At 40.4% G+C, this 13,173-nt stretch overlaps 1 protein-coding gene across 24 annotated transcripts in view; it reads left to right on the top strand.

The window, feature by feature from the left end:
• Window positions 1–439: 439 nt before the first annotated feature.
• Window positions 440–13,173, top strand: part of ATXN3 (ataxin 3) — a 44,915-nt gene continuing 32,181 nt past the window's right edge. For 3 of the 24 annotated variants that reach the window (XR_002824168.1, XM_023731724.1, XM_023731730.1), the window contains exons 1-5: window positions 657–733; window positions 9,256–9,420; window positions 9,706–9,753; window positions 11,226–11,311; window positions 11,750–11,816. Coding sequence is in view for 18 of the 24 variants with exons in the window: in XM_023731724.1 (XP_023587492.1) it covers window positions 710–733; window positions 9,256–9,420; window positions 9,706–9,753; window positions 11,226–11,311; window positions 11,750–11,816 (390 nt within the window). In the remaining 6 variants the exon portion in view is untranslated. The other 21 variants (XR_002824169.1, XM_004376672.2, XM_012555663.2 and 18 more) reach the window with 18 other exon arrangements.

Here is a 13,173-nt window from a genome sequence, read left to right as displayed (position 1 = left end):
GAAACCGTTCACTACGGATGAGTAAGGAAGCACAAGTAATCTCGTGCTTACTTTGTTTATGCGGTAATCCGCCCTTGCCTACATCAAAGGTTGCTGTATTAAGAATCACTAATATATGCAAGGAGCCCTAGTGGCACCTTTTGGTTAGCGGCCGAGCTCTTAACCACTTTGCCACCAGGGCTCTAGCCCTTAGGAAGTACTGTATAAATATTTGTACACCAGTGCAAGGTATTGGGAGATACAATGATGCCTTTTTCTCAATTAGGCTTTCAGTGGGAGAGGGGGAGAAGATATTATTATCGGAGGTGTGATAAGTGGGAAGTCCAAAGTAAAGTGGAAAGAAAAAAGATGGAATTCTGGTGGTGCTCATCGCAATCTGGGGAAACCCAAGAATCCACAGCAATGGGTGAGAAGCGGAAAAGATCCTCCAGACGGCAGGGGGAGCTGCAGCAACCCTCAGCCGGTCGGCTGTCAGGAGATGGGAGGACACGCTACAAAGGTCACGTGCCCTTGCGTTTACCGCCCCGGCTTTCACTTGCTCTTCGCTCCAGGTGACTCGCATCCTCGAGGGTGATTGGTCTGGGCGAGGCACGAGGGCAGGGGCGGGGCAAGGCGGGGTGGGGCGGGGAAGGCGGAGGGGTAGGGGGCGGGGGACGGATCCGGAGGGGGGTGGTTCGGTGCGGGGGCCGTTGGCTCCAGACAAATAAACATGGAGTCCATCTTCCACGAGAAAGTGAGTATCCGCGTTCGGTGGGGAACTGTCTGCAGCGCGGTGGCGGACGAGGAGTGCGGTATCGCCGCCTCCCGGAGGGCTGGGTGGGGCCTGAGTCGCCCCCATCCCGGTCTCTCTGGGCGACGCGGGCGCTGCTCGAGCCTCCCGCCTTCTCGGCCCTGCGAGGGGAGCTTCACCACCGCCCCCATCGGATCCTCTGCCCCAAAGGCCCCTCCCAGAGGAGCCGGGTCGGGACGCCTGGAGATTCGGGAGAGAGTGAGGGCAGGGCCAGGGGGCGCCTCGGGATACGGGAGGGGTGGGAGGCGGCACCGAGTGGGTCAGCTTTTGCGTTTCTCCGCTACTTTCCGTAGCCTTTTCGGAGAAACCCTTCTCCATTTCCTTCTCTCGTCCTCCTCCCAGATTGTAGCCGGAGTCACCTCTCGGAAACCTCCCCTAGCCCTTCCCAACTCCCTCCCTTTCCCCACGCCCATCCTTGGCGGAATTAACTTTTCCTTCGCTGCACTCCTCAGTTCTATATTGGAATCTCCTATACAATTAGATCTTTGAGATTGTGTGCTGTCTTCCTCCCGCACTAGGTCCGTGAGCCTCTCCAGGGCGGGACCTCGGCTCGCCCATTTGTAGGGTCTGACACTTACGGGAGAGAAGGAGGAAATCTCATGTGCCCTTAAGCAGGGAAGTAAGTCGTCACAAGAGTTTCTGTTACGAGATGTTTGAGGTTGGTTTCTTTCGCTGTTCTCATCTTTCCACATCAGGAGGCCAGCTTTGTTATTAGGTATTAGCGGTGGACTGGAATAATTTTGTTGGTGTGGTCCGCTGAGCCTGTTCTTGCTTTGATTTTTCAGTGGTCTTGTACTTGAAGATACTGTTATGTGGAGAAGCTTGTCTTTTCTCACATAAAATTATCAAGCCATTGGGGGTGAATGAAACTATCCTGAGGACAACTTTGGCAGATAATATCTTGTTTCATAATGGTTTCATGTTTGGTAAGGGTTGCTGTGAGGCTGTTGTTTATTTAGTAGGTGTAAAGGGTGATGGTTGTATTAAATACTTGTGAATGATCCATGGTAGAAGACACTTCTAAATACACACACACATACACGAGGCAATCAAAAACAAGAGGCATGGTGACTTATAAATCTAAACAAATTGTTAAATGGAATGGTTTTCTGTATAGAGTACATTTCAGAAAGTTTTGGAACTGGAGTTGGATGATTTTTATGTGTGAGGAGAGAAAGGATTTAGTGGTAAGGTTATAGCTAATTTTTTGATTTGATTGACATACTTTATGAATCTTGGACTAGAGGTATTTAGCTGCTTGGCTCAGGAGATTGGGTAAAGATTATTGAACCTTGCATGTATGTTTTTTTATTAATTTGCAAAGCTTTGGTGTAGGACCAGATGTTTTAACATGGAAGATTTAAACATTGTCACGTATCACTGGATGTGTATTTTTTAACAATATTGATTGTTGCCTACTTTGGATATATTTCAGTGAAGCCAACTACTGGGCCATGGGACCAAAGGAAGCTGGGCCCTACCCTGTTGAAAACTACTTACGTGAAAGAAGTTGCTCTCAATGTGTATAGGCTTAAAATTAGGATGCCCTCCCCAGAAAGGTTGGCAGTCAAATCCACGCTCCTTGGAAACTGTATGGGGCAGTTCTACGCTATTCTATACAGTCGCTGTGAGTTGGAATCAACTTGACGGCAATGGGTTTGGTTTGTGTTTTTTTTTTTTTTTTTTTTAATATCCTCGGCACAGATACTTCAGGAATCTGTTTCCTCTTATCACCAGTTTATATGTGTTTAGCAAATAAAGGCACTTAAATTTTTAAAGTTCTTCCGGCATATTTCAAGAATACGGAAAGGACATGTAACCATAGGGTCTATCCTTAATCTCATAAACTCCCCTCTCTCAGAACACCGCCCTTACCCCCCACATCTTTAATCTGTGCTAGACCTTGGATTGGGGACATTAGTGGTTTAGTGGTAAAATATTCTTGCCTTCCATTCAGGACACCTGAGTTCAGTTCCTGGCCAATGCACCTCACATGCAGCCACTACCTGTCTGTCAGTGGTGGTTTGCATGTTGCTATGATGCTGAACAGATTTCAGCGAAACTTCCAGACCAAGACAGACTAGGAAGAAGGGCCAATGAAAACACCATGGATCACAATGGTCTCATCCGCAACCGATCACGGGGATGGCACAGGACATTTTATTCTGTTGTGCATGGGGTCCCCATGAGTCAGGGGCCAACTCCACAGCAGTTAACCATAACAGGCCCTGGGTTTGCGGAGCCAGAGAGCCAACTTTGACCATAAAAAGCTGTATTGGTAGGGATACCTGCCTACAAAGGATCTTTCAGCCACTTCCACTTGGAATGTTGCTTTCTCCATTTTCAGAGTTTGGGTACCCTTTATTTGAGTACCCTTTATTGAGTTAGAATGTAAGCACATATTCACTTACATATCCCTAGTGCCTAGAATAGTGCCTTGACCCATAGTAGGTGTTCAGTAAATATTTGCATGAATCAGGAGCATCTAAGATGTATATGTTGCTTTTTACTGAAAGTGAACTTTTACTCTAAGGGGCCTGATAGTAAATATTTTAGACTTTGCAGGTTACGTATGGTCTCTGCCGCACATTATTCTGTTTTTGTTTTTTCCAACCATTTAAAAATGTAGAAACCATTTTTAGCTACTGGGGAAGTAGAATTTGGTTTGCAGGCTGTAATTTGCTGAACCGTAACAAAAGCTCTCAGGGAGCCCTGGTGGAGCAGTGCTCTGTTGGTGGTTGGAATCCACCAGCCACTCCACGGGAGAAAAGAACTGGTGATCTGCTCCAGTAAAGATTATGGCCTAGGAAAACCCTATGGGGCAGTTTTACTCTGTCTGATAGGGTGCTGAGTCAGAATTGACTCGAGGACATAGAACAACAATCTAAACCCTGACACTAAGCGGCCACTAACTGCTTGGTTTTTCTTTCTGTTGTTGTTTGTTTTGTTTTTTTAGTTACGTGGACTGCTTTCTTTTATTTTTGTTAGCGCTTACATTGCTGACGACTCTTGGCGTGGACATTGTGCCACCCGAATTTGGTACTTTTAATGTATGTGAACTGGAAATGCTATAAGAGTTGTATTTAAAATTAGTGAAAAGATGCTGAGGGTTGGCTTTGTGACATCCATTATGCGCTCTTGTGATTGTTGGCTCTTAGCTGCCTTTAGGATATTTGAGGCTTAGGAATAACCAAATTCCAAGTCAGTGACTTGAGGAAGTGGTAATAGCACAGACTTTGGAACCTCTGCCTGGGGTTGAATCCCAGCTCTGCCACTTACTGTACAGTCCTGAGCAAGTTGCTTATTGCTGTGCTCCGGAGTCCTCTGTGTAGTGTGCGAGTAATCAAGTGATTAACCGCAGAGTTAGCGATGGCAGCTTAACAACAACAACACCAAAAACCTCAGTTACGAGCGCCTAGAACGCTGTCTGGCATATAGGAAGTGCTAGAGAAGTGCTGGCCATTGTTGTTATTTAGATGCTTCTATTTACTGCACCTCATGATAGGCAATGTGAGAACTCTGAGAGAAAATGAAGGGCTGCTGCTGGGTTGATTGCGCGTCCCCGGCTAGCCCATTTCTGAGAGCACCCTTGGGTTTATGCCTGGTTTCTGTTGTAGTTAGTAGTGTCCCTGGGAATTTGAACTAGTTTTAGGTTGGTCGTGAAGACCTTGAGGGGAATGTGATTTGGTTGCAGTTCCATTTTTCGGTTTTATAAAATATCTTGGTGGAACTGGCAATGCAGTCTTTTCCTCCTTGGTGCCAGCACAATGAAGTTTGGACATGAAATCATGGCATTTAAATACCACTGAGCTGTGATGCTAGCAGATCCAACTTCAGTTCGACTTTGGTTAAAGCTTGATGATTGATGACTCAAAAAGACGTGGTTGGGGCCAGTTTGGGGAGGAGGATGCCTCATCTTGGGTGGGACCCTTGATTCATTGTGTGACTTTAAAAAGTGGTTTAAGATTTGGACTGAACAATGTGTTCTTTGGATCATCTCTCCATCCCACGAAGTTGTATTCGAAGTACAGAATGTGTTGCTGTTATTTCCTATCGCTGTAGTTTTACTAACAAGTGTGCTTTCAGGTGTTTGTTTTTTGTATTTCAAATCGAATTTCTTTGTATAGAGTTTCATTTATTTATTTATTGGGTCAAATATTTGAATGTCATATTCCTATATGTAAGTTTGATGACCAGAGTTTGAGAACTCCAAACTGAGGCACGTGGCTGGACAGCCAGACAGAAAATTCGCATTAGGACTGTTTGCAGAAAACCCAGTGTCTGATCACCATATTAAGTAGTTCTTGATCTGTGGAATAGCTATATCTTAGCAGAGTCTTTTTTGTTGTTTGATCCATCAAGTCTGTTCCAACTCCTAGCGACCCTATAGAACAGAGTAGAACTGCCTCATAGGGTTTCCAAGGCTGTAAATCTTTACAGAAGCAGACTGCCACATCTTTCTCCACTGGAGCAGCTGGTGGATTCAAACTGCCAATCTTTCAGTTAGCAGCTGAGTGCGTTAACCACTGTGCCACCAGGGCCTGATAATACGTACAGAAGCACATAAATCACAAGAGTACAGCTCATTGAATTTTCATAGTGATCGCATGTATAGACAACACTTAGCTCAAGTAACAGAACATTTACCTGCATCCTAGAAGCCCCCCTGTGCCCCCTTACAGGCACTAACTCTGCCTCCATCCCCGTACCCCTGCTGTCACCCACCCTTGTAACCGGTATCCTAAATCCTAACGTCATAGATTAGTTCTGCCAGATTTTGAGCTTTTGTAAATAGAATCATGCGGTTTTACTCTTTTGAGCCTGTCTTCTTTTGTTTAATGTTGTTTGAGAGATTCACCCATATTGTTTCAGGTAGTTAATTCATTCTCCTTGTTGTATGGTATTTCTTTGTGCGTATAACAGAATGTGTCCATTCTGTTGTGACGGGCATGTGAGTAGTTTCCATTTGGGAACCATTAACAGTAGTGTAGTGCTTCTATGAACATTCTTATACTTAAAAAAAAAACTTTATTGTGGTAAAATACATGTAATGAAAAATTTGCCATTTAAACTATTTTTAAGTGTACAATTCAGTGACTAAGTACATTCACAGTATTGTATTGTGCAAACAACACCATATCTATTTCCAAAACTTTTTCATCACCCCAAACAGGAACTGTGTATCCCTTGAGCAATAACTTCCCGTTTCTCCTCTCCCCCAGCCCAGTAACCTCTAATCTACCTTATGTCATTATGAATTTGCCTATTCTGGATATTTCATAAAAGCGGAACCATGCAATATTTGTCCTTTTGTGTCTCAGCATAATGTTTCCAACATTTATCTGTGTTGCAGCATGTATTAGAACGTCATTCCTTCTTATGGCTGAATAATATTCCATTGTATGGCTGTACCTCATTTTATCTATTCATCTGTTGACGGACACTCAGGTTGTTTCCACCTTTTGGCTATTGTGAATAATGTTGCTCTGAATATTGGTGTACAAGTATATGTTTGAGTCTCTGCTTTGAGTTCTTTAGGGTATATACCTAGGAATGGAATTGCTGGGTCATCTGGTAATTCTGTGTTTAAAACTTTTTGAGGAACCACAAACTTCCACAACAGCTGTGCCATTTTACATTCTTACCAGCAATGCATGAGGATTCCAGGTGGTGTTTTTTTTTTTTTTTTTGTCTTTTTGTTGTTGAATTGTAAGAGTTCTTTATATATTCTAGAGGTAGAACTGTCGCCATAGGATTTACAAGGAACAGCTGATGGATTTGAGCTGCTGACCTTTTGGTTAGCAGCCGTAGTGCTTAACCACTGTGCCACCAGGGCTCTGTATTCTGGATAGTAAACCCTTATCAAATACATGATTTGCAAATATTTCCTCCCAATTTTTAGATTGTCTTTTTCACTTTCCTGATAATATTCTTTGATGCACAGAAGTTTTTAACTTTGATGAAGTTCAGATTATGTTTTTTTTTTGTTACTCGTGCTTTTGGTGTCACGTTTAAGAATCTGTTGCCAAATACAAGTTTGTGAAGATTTACGCCTTCGTTTTCTTCTAAGAGTTTTATGGTTTTCACTCTTAAGTTGAGATCCATTTTGAGTTACTTTTTGTGTATGGTGTAAAGTAGGGATCCAAATTCATTCTTTTACATCTGGAAATCTAGCACCATTTGTTGACGAGACTATGCTTCCCCCATCGAATTGTCTTGACACCCTTGTCAAAAATCAATTGACTATAGATGTATGGGTTTATTTCTGAATTCTCAACTCTATTAGTCTACATGTCAACTTTTTTTTTGATGAACATATGCTTATATTTCTGTTATTTGCATATTAAGGGATAAAATTAGTTTAACAAACTGTTGACATGGGTCTCTGTATACCGACTGCCATCAAATTGATTCCAACTCATAGCAACCCTATAAGACAGGGTAGAACTGCCCCGTAGGATTTCCAAGGCTGTAAATCTTTGCAGAAGCAGACTGCCACATCTTTCTCCCACGGGACAACTGGGGGGTTCAAACAGCTGACCTTTTCAGTTATCAGTTGAGTGCTTTAACCACTGTGCTACCAGGGCTCCTTGGATCTCTGTATCGAAGAGATATATTTTCTGAGCTTAGGAAAAAGCAAAGTAAAATTACTAAAATATACTGATTATTTCTGAGTAGTGAGATTAGGGTTTTTTAATTTTCGTTCTTTTGCTTTCCTTTATTTTGCATTTTATCTATGTATCCTGATATAATATGTAACTTTTTAAATTAAAAAAATCTTATTTAGAATTAGTAATAGAATTGCTAGATTACAGAGTATGTATATGTTAAGTTTAGTAGATTTTCCACATACTTTTCCCAAGTGGTTATGCTAATTTATACTCTACCTAGTATGAGTTACGCCGTCTCTACATCCTCTCCCGTATTTAGCCATTCTAGCAGGTGTGTAGTAGTAATGTGTTGTGGCTTAAATATACATCCCCCTTTTGGGTGATGAAGTTGAGCACCGTTTTATGTTTTTCAGTCATTTGGGTGTTCTCTTTTATGAACTGCTTGTTTGTCGTGCCTACTTCTCAGTAGAATACAAGAAGAAAGTCTGTATATACATTCAGTTCACATTATAATTTTCTGTGGGAGTTGTTCTTCGGGAGTAGGAAAGTAGGAATATAGGCAGAAGGAAAAAAGGTGGAGACAAAGAAGTCTTCTCTAACTGTTGTGGCTGCGACTTGAAGGATAGTGTCCTTCCTGGCTCCCAGCTACCTATTCCCTACCAAAATGCAAAGATAAACTTCTCATAGCCCTTGTTTATCATCCAGTCAGACTGTGTTAATGCTGCCTTCCTACTCCGTTATATACATATACCCTAAATCTTTTTCAGCAGCTGCATTTTCTTCCTAGAAAATTGATGCCTCAGGGAAAATTGTACATCTTGCAAGGTGGTCCTCTTTGGGGTCACCATCTATCATGTAACATAGCTCAGAACAGATTGCATAATGTCAGATAAGCTCGATTAAGGAATAGACCTCACTGGGGAAAGGGAGAACTTAGAGGGCCAGGATTTGCAGGAGAAGAGAGATGCCATCATCCCACAAAGAGGCATGCTGGGTACAGTATGTGTTCACAGGGAGGAATCTCACCCACACTTGAGTGCTGCCTTATAGGGCAAGCATGAGGAGGCACCATTGTTAGGGAGAGGGGGGGTACTAAGCAGGCTGCTCAGTGCCAGGAAGTCTGGATTTGGATTTGAGGTGCCTGCTGTTTACCTAGTTATCTAAGAAAGCCAGCTGTCCAGTACCTGAGGCGCTGGGGTCCATGGGGAGTAGTACTCCCCGTGATGAGATGCTGAGCTTGGACCCAGACCCTCCTGCTGGCTTATCCAGGAGTGAGCACAAGAAGTCCTTTTTGGACAGCTCTGCTCTTTGCATTTGTGTCTGTTATTTGCAGAATTCCCAGCTCTGTAGTTACAAGTCTTCACTAACGTAGAACAATTTTTCTCACCTATATCAATTCTTGATATTTGAAGTTTCATGAACAAGCATTAAAATTGAGTAGCTCTCTTGTTAAAAGAGCAAATATTCTAGGAATTGAAATTCCCTTACAGCGTCAGTAATTTGCCATGGAATCTCCAAAAGTGAATTTATTTTAGGCCCTGAAAATGAGAGTGGCTAAATGTTTTTATAGAGTAGTTTTTAGAAAAATATGAAGTTTGATGTGTTTGATAGGTGAAAATGTTTGTTTTCATATAAATCATGCTTAAGTTTTTTACTATATAGCTAAATAACTGGAACTGTAAAATAAATGTTAACAAATGAAAATGTGTGTAATGACTGGGCTTGTCTGAAAGCTAAAAAGGTTAGGTTTGACTGTGTTAAAATGTTAATGATTCAATTTCTGTTGAGGGGAAGGTACCGTACAAATCTGTTTAACAAATCACGTTTGTATTTTTTTCTTTTTGGAATTATTAGCAAGAAGGCTCACTTTGTGCTCAGCATTGCCTGAACAATCTATTGCAAGGGGAGTATTTTAGCCCTGTGGAATTATCTTCAATTGCACATCAGCTGGATGAAGAAGAGAGGATGAGAATGGCAGAAGGAGGCATTACTAGTGAAGACTACCGCACATTTTTACAGGTGCTAATTTTAAACTCACGTGATTTCTTTTATAGTTCCCCCCTCAAGGTGTAATTTAAATCCAGAAAACATGGCCTATTTTCTTTCTTTCTTTTTCTTTTTTAAAATGTGGGAGCTGTTTAGAAAAGGATGAACCGGTCTTCCTTTAGAGATCTGACTTGGTAATTATAACTTTGCTCTGGACTTTGTAAATGAGAATGCACAAGATGTTATTTTAGATATGCACACTAATGACGTCTCTTATCCTTTTCTTTCCCCTACACCCAATTACCTGTCAAAATTAAGCAGCAACCTTCTGGAAATATGGATGACAGTGGTTTTTTCTCTATTCAAGTAAGTAATCACAGCATGTACTAGGCGTTATCTATGTGCCAGGCATTGTCTAAGCTCAGGGCATGATTGATACGGGTATTTGTTCATAGCCTTCTGTAGTCACTATAATGATGTGACTTTTGGAAATTCCTTCCATAGATTTTTTTGATAGAGTATAAGATTAATATAGGTAGTATCCAGAAAAGACATAGATTTTTCCATAGATAAACTTGAAAATTAGATCTGTAGAGTCTTCATCTTGGAGTAGCTGTTGTTGCCATTGAGTTGATTCCAAGTTATTTTAGAGTAGATTTTTAAAAATGCTTTTTGATTATTTAATTTTCACCTGGATGCTAATAATCTTAATTCCAATAAGTTATGAAGTTTGAAACTTACTATCTCTTGAGTAAATTTGAGACAATACAACATCTTACAACCTCTTGTTCAGTCAGCCTACCAGGATTGAACTGTATTATGGTCTGTGGCTCTTACTATTTTATGATCGGTATTTTTTTTTAACATATAGCTCCTCTTGAGTTCTATGGGCGTATATATGTACTTGTGAAATTCTTTTATCATACCCATTTGTCTTTCATTCTCTCTTACATGATGACCTATGAGGTGTATCCAGAGTTATTTCAGAGCCTCTTTTGAGGGACCTATTTCTGTAAATATTTGTTTGCTTTCCCCCTGTAATACCCAGCTGGACTCATCATTCACCAGCATTTCTGTCTAATACTCCATTGTGCCACCATTATAGGTACCGTCTACTACAAGGCTAGGTTGATGGGAGGTGGGAGCAGGCCCAGCCGTTGCCGTTTCCTGTTTGTGCAGGGCTGCTCTTGGTGCCAATTCAGTTTTGCCCACCACAGTGGATTGGCTTTTTTTCTGTGCTAGTACTTGGTTCACTAGCTTCTTTGTTGGCTACCTTAGGAGGTAGAGGGTGAATTTTCAGAAATTCTCCCTCGTTTCCCAGTTTGTAATAATCAGTTTACCTTTTTTTTTTTAAATCTTTCTATTAATTACAAACCCACAATCACAGAAGTTTAAAATCTATCACACCTTCAGTATAAATCCTCAGGGAGCACTCCTTTTAATAGACATATCATTATTCCTGTCATTGCAGGTAGTGAGTTAAATATAACTTTTCTAAAGCAGCACCCACAAAAGCCAAATTATCAGATGTGTGTCATAGCCTGGTTTTAAGACTGGAGAAAATATGCATCTGGATTTTGGAGGCAGTTTTATCTAGGAGTTGTGTGGTTCTCTGAAACGTCTCAGAAAAGTGGTGTAAAAAGCACTCTTTTAAGGCTATGTATGGATGCTGTTTATGGGTTTAATGATATATCTATGCAAACATGCACATGTCTTAAAAACCATAGCCTCCTGGGGAAATTTATATATGAAGTGCAGTTGTTTACACAACTAACATGGCTACACTAAAGTTTGGAATTGAATGGTTTAGCTCATGAAAAGTTACTATTTTTTAACAGGTTATAAGCAATGCCTTGAAAGTTTGGGGTTTAGATCTAATCCTGTTCAACAGTCCAGAGTATCAGAGGCTCAGGATCGATCCTATGTAAGACTTTATTTTGCTTTTCCTACATTTCTTTTTCCAAATTTGATTGTTAGTTATAATTTCTTAAAGAAGAAAACGATATTTGGAATGATTTTGTTGTGATGTTTCCTGTTTTATTCCCTCAGACTGTCTTAGTTCACCTTTTTGGAGATGTCCATGAACATCTGCCCTCTGAGCCTTCTTGACCCCTCAGTGTGTGGCAGCACAGAGCTGCTTTTGAATAGTATGTGATGCCATCATTGTAGCATGGCATCACTGATCTTCTGCATAGAGCTCAACACAGTTTTGTAATTTAAAAAATCGGTGATACTTAACTGTAAACATAATCCTAAATTATTGCAAATTTTGTATAATATACTTGCTAGTAGATAAACTAAATGAACACGAACTTTTACATATTTCAGATTAATATTGTGTATATATTTTTTCTTTTTCTAGAAATGAAAGATCATTTATATGCAATTATAAAGAACACTGGTTTACAGTTAGAAAATTAGGAAAACAGGTAACATTTCTTCTTTGTCCTTTTTCTCATTCTGCATTCCATTTAAAACTAAAAAACATAAGGACTGATGCCTTAAAGATGAGAAAACGCACCAGAAATGTGTGGCATGGTTTCAGTCTTAATAGAAATTTTTTATTTTAAAAGACAGTATCAGATTTATTTGTGACAACCAGATGCCATTTAACTGTATCATAAGAGAAACTGCAAGTGTGGTCACTATTCTAGTGGGGTGTTATATGATGAATATGTTCTGTCAGTTAACTACTGAATTTATAGATTTTGTAGTCATGAAGCCCTGGTGGTACAATGGTTAAGCATTTAGCTGCTAACCAAGAGGTCGGCGGTTTGAATCCACCAGATGCTCCTTGCAAGTCCTATGGGGCAGTTCTACTCTGTCCCATAGGGTTGCTATGAGTTGGAGTTGACTCAACGGCAATGTGTTTGGTTTTTTTGGGTTTTATAGCAGTCATAGTGTCTGGCATGAATAAAAACTGTTTTAGTGTAAAGAAGCTAATTCACATGATTCCAAAATGTCTTGTAATATATCTATCAAAATAAAATCATTTCTATTAAAGAAGAAGAACACGGAGTAGGTCTTGAGCAGTAGTTACTTTTTTAGGTGGGGTCTGGAATCAAATGACTTGAATTATTAGATGTAGGCATTAGAGAACATCAGTGGGCCTAAATGTGCTTCATGCCTTTTTAAACCTAGTTTAATGATGGGTCACTCTTGAATACAGAGAAATAATTGAAATTTAATACTAGACGAAAAGATGTTGACCAGTTTTTAAAACACTTAATTTTTTTTTTGGTATAAGCTCTTTAAATTACTACTAGAATATGTAAATGTATGTAAGCCTTTTTTAAATCAACAAATGTACATAAACTTAATTTCTAAAATAACTGATTAACAGTGATCTTTGTACACACAATTACATTTTTTTGACCTTTTTTTTTCAATTGTACTTCAGGTGAAGGTTTACAAAACAAATAGTTTCTCATTAAGCAGTAGTACACATATTGTTCTATGACATTGGTTAACAACCCCACGACATGTCAACCCTCTCCCTTCTCGACTTTTTTTTTTTGGTGAAAATATACATAGCCAAAGACACACCATTTCAAAAATTTCTACACGCTCAGTTCAGTGACATCGACTACGCTCTTCCAGTTGTGCTGCTGTTCTCACTTTAGATGAAGGTTTACAGAACAAAATAGTTTCTCATTAAAGAGTACACATGTTGCCCTATGACAATGGTTAACAACCTCACTACACATCAACACTGTCCTTACTCAACCTTGGGTTCCCTATCACCAGCTTTCCTGTCCCCTTCTGCCTTCTAGCCCTTGTCCTTGG

This window comes from Trichechus manatus, unplaced genomic scaffold (assembly GCF_000243295.1).
Source record: "Trichechus manatus latirostris isolate Lorelei unplaced genomic scaffold, TriManLat1.0 scaffold00045, whole genome shotgun sequence".
Taxonomy (NCBI): Eukaryota; Metazoa; Chordata; class Mammalia; order Sirenia; family Trichechidae; genus Trichechus; species Trichechus manatus.
The sequence above is the reverse complement of the archived record's forward strand: the minus strand, read 5'-3'. Positions and strand labels throughout refer to the sequence as shown.